The 5,925-nt window shown below is 48.3% G+C and overlaps 1 protein-coding gene across 1 annotated transcript; it reads right to left on the bottom strand.

Annotated features, from left to right (window-relative positions):
• Positions 1-1,053: 1,053 nt before the first annotated feature.
• Positions 1,054-3,138, bottom strand: LOC134541092 (leucine-rich repeat-containing protein 24-like). The gene has a single exon (XM_063384250.1). The coding sequence runs from the start codon at positions 2,948-2,950 to the stop codon at positions 1,115-1,117; it is 1,836 nt and encodes a 611-aa protein (XP_063240320.1). The 5' UTR covers positions 2,951-3,138; the 3' UTR covers positions 1,054-1,114.
• Positions 3,139-5,925: the final 2,787 nt, after the last annotated feature.

Genomic DNA, 5,925 nt, shown 5'->3' with positions numbered 1-5,925 from the left:
TGTGCAATTTTAATCAATTTATTTACTCTCAAAATAAACATAAAATCACATACAGCATATTATTAAGAGTTTTTTTTTTTACCTTTGGTTAAACGATCATTGTGGCTTGGCAGCGGTTCTAGCGGAATGCCATTGTCTCTCTACCAATCCATTACTCTTGCTTCGGCATTCTTCTTGTGTGTGCTGTTCGCCAATGACAAACACACGCAAACACACACACACAGACACCTAATACACGTGTTTTCGTACGGAGATACACCGTGCCGTTCACTTTGGCATTAAAAAAAAACTGTGAATTATAAGCTTTGGCCTTGTTGTTAGGATAACACAACAGAAAAAAAACTCACACTCGTCATTAAAAATTTAACATGTCGGTGAAAAAAAACCACTCCTCGCTGAAAACTACTTTTAAAAAATACAGACATACACATTAAAAAATATTACGCTAAATACTTCCACTTTTATTTTGTTAAGGAACAACGTTATAAAAGTACTTGTCACTTTTTTTTTTTTTAGTAGGAAAACGAACATCTCTGCGATATACTAAGATATTACCATTAAAATAAATTAAAAAGGAAAAAAAAATCATTCCATTACACTTTTTAGCTGGAATATATATTATATTTCTTTAAATTAGGTTATGTTTAAAGAAAGAGGGTTTGAAGAAAATTGACGTTAAATTAACAAGCTCTGGTCAAAAGGAGTTGAAATGTCATTTTTCGACAGATAGGTGATTTTTTTTACGTTATGGTTTGTTTTTTTAAATATTAATACTGACATAGGGATTTTTTTTGTCGAATATTTATTCAGACACGGGTGCCAAATTATAAAACGGAAAAAATATTTTGCCCGTGATCGTCGTGATCTGTTTCATCGTTTCCTCTTGGCACAACCCGTAAAGGTGGAACCACAATGCCCCGACGACCCCGACACGACGGAAAAATTTTCAACAGCCAATAAGAACCTGTTTCGTCGGGATGAACCAGGTTCTTATTGGCTGTTGAAAATTTTTTCGTCGTGTCGGGGTCGTCGGGGCATTGTGATTCCACCTTATTAAGAAGGGGGGAGATATCGCGCACACGTCGCGACGGGACGAGATAGCGGAGGAAAGGGCTCAGACGTCCGTGCCGCAGCCTTCCTGGTAGCCCTCGTCGGGGGAGTTCCTGTTGCTGGACAGCGCCCTCTTGAGCGCAGTGACTGGCGGCAGGACAGGGACCCCGCGCTGCCACACGCGCAGCGTCTTGGCGCTGGGTAGCGGCGGCGCCAGCTCGCCGGGCGAGTCGGCGACGGGCAGCCCGTAGTCCGGAGGGTAGCCGTCGAGCCGGGTAGCTCGGCCAACAGGCGGATCATCCTCGCAGCCGTCCCCGATGATGGGCGTGCGGTCCGACGACGCGTCGAAGCAGCCGAATGAGCCGGAGCCGCGCAGGAACAGCCCCGTGGGGGTGGAAGCCTCGCTGGACCGCCCTTTGCGCTGCTGCTCCCACAGGCCCGAAGGGTACAACGAGTCGGAGCCCAGCGCGCGGCTGTACTCGCCGGAGGCGGGGCGCGCATCGTCGGGGGCGGTCGTGTCTCTTATGAGGTCCAGCGGGGCGGGCGAGGGCGGCCGGGGCGGGTCTGGCCTAGCGGCGGCGGCTGGCGGCGGCGGCGCGGGCTTTGCCTCGACCGCCGCAACCGCCGCCTCGCGGTCCGGCGTCTTGGCGTCCAACTGCCGCGGCCGGCGCAGCCTCGCCAGCGCCAGCAGCGCCGCCAGAAGCACGAACAGCAGGAGAACCACGAACACGGCGCTCAGTCCGGCGATCTGTCCGCCGTCGAAGGTTGCCATCCCGGCTGCGCGCGGGGCGACCCTCAGGGTGAAGTTGGCCTCTGCAGTCCCGGCGCGGTTGTCCGCCACGCAGTAGAACTCTGCCGTGTCTGCGTCGCGCGCTCCCGTCAGCACCAGCGAGCTGGTCTTCTCGAAGCGGCCGTCCTCGAAGATGAGCACCTTCTGGCCGGTGCCCCAGGACGTGAGGTTGGCCAGCTGTCGACCCGCGGAGTACCAGTGCACCGTCGCCGGAGGGACCGCTCCCACGCGGCAAAGCACGGTCGCGTTCTCCCCCGCCGCCGCCTCCACGTGGCGGCTGGCGGGCAGGATCTCCGGCCGGCACGCGAAGTCGTCCACGTCCAGCTCGGCGAAGGTTCGTCCGGCGACTCGCGCCGGGCCTCCGGCGCACGCGGGCGAAACCGGGTACGGGATGTTGTTGTCCGCGAGCCACAGCTTCACGGCGCGCAGGCGGCAGTCGCAGACCCACGGGTTGTCGTGCAGCTCCACGCCTTGCAACCGGCTCAAGGTCTCCACCGTCTTGGGCCGCAGCTCCGACAGCCTGTTGCCGTTGAGCTTCAAGGTCGCCAGCTGCTCCACGCCTTCGAAGGCTTTCGGAGCGATGGCCTGGAGCTCGCAGTGCGACAGGTCGAGCTTGACGAGCGACGGCAAGGTGCGGAAGGCGTGACCGTCGATCTTCCGGATGGGGTTGCGCGCTAGCGTCACGTCCCGGAGGAACGGAACGTCGTGGAAGGTGGCGGAGGGGATGAAGGTGAGCAGGTTGTAGGACAGGTCCAGCTCCACCAGGTTGGTGAGGCCGTTTAGCGCGCGGTCGTCCACCTCGCCCACGCGGCAGTTCCGCAGGTACACCCGCTGCAGGTTCAGAAGCCCGGCGCGCACGAACATGTCCCGGGGCAGCACCTGAAGGTTGTTCCCCGACATGTCCAGGACCTGCGTCTCAGGGTGCACGCCCTCAGGGATGGTGATCAGCCCGCGGTCCACGCACTCCACCGTCTGCTTGCCGCCCTTCCACTTGCACGCGCACGCGCTCGGGCACGATCCGGAGGCGGCGGAGGAGGCGGCCGCCAGCAGCAGAAGCATCGCCGCCGCCCCCGCCAGGACGAGCGCCGCCCCCGCGGCGTCACGACGCATCACGCGGCCGTCATCGGGGGTTCGTTCCCCCCTCTAGGACCGAAGCGCCTGTCTCTCTAACTCTCACACGACGCGCGGCATCACGGGGAGAGAAAGGGAAGCAGTCGTCGTGTTCTCTGCGCGGTCCGCAACCGTGTCACCGACCAGTCGCCGCGGCAGTTCCGAGCAGACTGACCGGCCGCGGTGCGCGCTGGGGTCCCTCCGCGCGTCCGCCTCTGCGCACGATCGCGGCGCTGCCTGTGCGGCCGGCGGGCGAAGCTCTCTCTCCCCTCTCCCCTACTAACCCGCCTCACTCCCCTACTCCACCCTTCCTTCTCCTCTTCCACTCGCACAAACCTCCGGCGCAACCCGAACTTCCTATATCCCGTCCTCAAATATTTACCCACCTTTTTTTTTTTCTCTCCACCACCCTCCCCCCCCCCCAATCAATGAAACAAAACCTTTCCCGATTCTTTTTATCTGACGTATTGAATTTTATTTTTGGTTTTATTTATTTCTCTCACCCTTCTCATATATATATATATATATATATATATATATATATATATTTTTTTTTAAATGTTTAATCCCGTCGACAACGTAAATTGCGTGGCACGCAACAATGGTGAGCTGTATATTTTAGGTTCGGTTAGGAGTAGGGGCGGGGGCGCGGGACTACTTTTATGTGTCCCGTTGAAACGATATCATTGTTGTTGGTTTTTGCGTTTTAGTTTAAATATTTTTTTTTTTTGTGGCAGTCCTGCTTGAAATACAATATTTACCTTCCTTTTCACGTATCATTTCGTTCGCCACGTGTCGAAATTGCGTTGAGTTGATAAGCCAAAATTAATTAATTAATGAAGTAAAATTAAACTTTAAAAAAATCAAATACTGCAGTATTTACAACCGCGCCTTCAAAACTAAAAATAGAAAAAAAACCTGTTGTTTAATTTTTTTAGTTGGTTTAAATATTGCTATTATTATGTGAATCGCTTAAAAAAATGTCGTTTAGGAATGATTATAATTACCAACGCATTCCTTACTTTTTACACCGATCATTTTTCACTTAATGAATGTCTCTTCATAAAAATATTTACGACAGAACAAAATATTCAAGGGAGGTTTCGTGTTAAATCTCATAATTAGCCTTTTAAAATAATAACGGTGAGAAAGTTAAAAAAAAATCAATATGGCGTTTTAACACCAGGCCTCAACGATGAAATACACTCATACAAGTCTGGCTTGCGAGACAGACTCGTGTATGTGTTTTGACCACACACGATACGAGTATACTCTAAAACTTGGCTCGAAAATTTCCGTGTTCGAAATGAGTTTTTTGTAGCAAGTAGCTGATGCGGTGATCTTCCTTGAACAGCAAGTTAGACATTCGAGTGAGATGAGCCATGTATTAAGTAAACATATTTCTCCAAATTTTTTTATAGAGAGCCGTAACATGTATTTTCTCTCTATCTACATGGAGTTTTTAAGACGGTTAGTAAAAAAAAGGAAGAGTCGAAATCAAAATGTTTTATTCACAAATTCAACATAAAGTATTAAAAATAAAAGGCTACTTGGAAAAGAAAAAAAATACGTAAATGTAAAAAAAAAATTATGGTCATTAGTAGAGAAGAGATCTACTTAAAAAAAGAGAAAACATAATTTTTAAAATTTATTATTTAAATATTAAATTTAAAAAAGTCCCTGTGCGAGAGAGGACATGCGTTGTGATTGGACAGTTTCATTTTGTTCGTGTGCTAAAGCAGCGAATTGAGTTGTAGAGCCTTGAAATACTATGACAAATGCCGCATGCGTCTCGCGAGCCACTATTTACCGACCCCTGCCCTAGGCGAATGTGGTGTTTTCCCGAGAAGGAAAAAAAAATAATTTAAAAAAAAATTGAGCTTATATGTGTTGCAATGAAGAGTAAGATTCACGCTCTTAAATGTAAATAACTTCATCGGCGTTTACAGTTCTACCGACAGAAATTTTATTTTAAAATTACTAAAAAGAAAATTGAATCCGTTCGAAAAAAAAATATCATTTATGTTAAGATAAAGACACTGGGGGGTGCTAGATGGCATATCCTGTATATTTCTAACTTAAAAAAATTAAAAAAATAAATGATCGGGATTTTGACCTGATTTTCGACAAGAAATTTTTATTGAAATACTGCCAATATAGTTATAAGTTCATTAAAAAGTTTTCCCTTGTGAACTGCGGTGGAGGGACGCTTATGAAACGTACTTTCTGCACACACCTACTTGAATTTCGTAAGAAATTCTGGGCATTATCTCGAGAAAAAAAAAACGTATTTCATAAGTGAAAAAAAAAAAAGTAACAATTGCCATGTGTTGTATACAAAGTTACAATATCTTTCTTGCGGTATTGCAAATTCTTTCTTGGTAACTGGCGTCTGCGCGAAAGGCGAATTGCGTTAAGGACGATCGATCAAAATCGATCTCAATCGATTGAGTCAAGCATGACTGATCGTCAAGGGGACCCGTTTGACGCTTGAGGAACACTATAATAATTATATAACTTCCATACGGAAACTCCACTACGGATGAGTTTTGATCAGAAGATTTATTTGTTGCTGTTGTTGATTGACGGGTTGATTGTAGCGTGCGTCAATCGTTTGACTCATTCTTTCGATCAAACGTTTTATCGTCTACAGGGGCGTAGCCAGGGGGGGGGGGGGGTTAGGGGTTCGAACCCCCCCCCCCCTTAGCACCAAATCTTTAATTAATTTCTTATTCATCACTCAAACAAATTTCATATTAAAATTAATAAAAATTTTACCATTACAATATTTAAATTTAAGTACCGAAAGCTGCTAAAATAGCACTATTTTACACCTTAAAATCCAAATTTTCCCGGGGGAGGACCCCCGGACCACCCGCTTTAATACGGGGGGGGGGGGGGGGGGGGGCATGCTTCTTTACACCTCCCCATACGCAAATCCTGGCTACGCCACTGATTCGTCTAACGGAATCCGC

This window comes from Bacillus rossius, chromosome 18, assembly GCF_032445375.1.
Source record: "Bacillus rossius redtenbacheri isolate Brsri chromosome 18, Brsri_v3, whole genome shotgun sequence".
NCBI classification, from domain to species: domain Eukaryota; kingdom Metazoa; phylum Arthropoda; class Insecta; order Phasmatodea; family Bacillidae; genus Bacillus; species Bacillus rossius.
The sequence above is the reverse complement of the archived record's forward strand: the minus strand, read 5'-3'. Positions and strand labels throughout refer to the sequence as shown.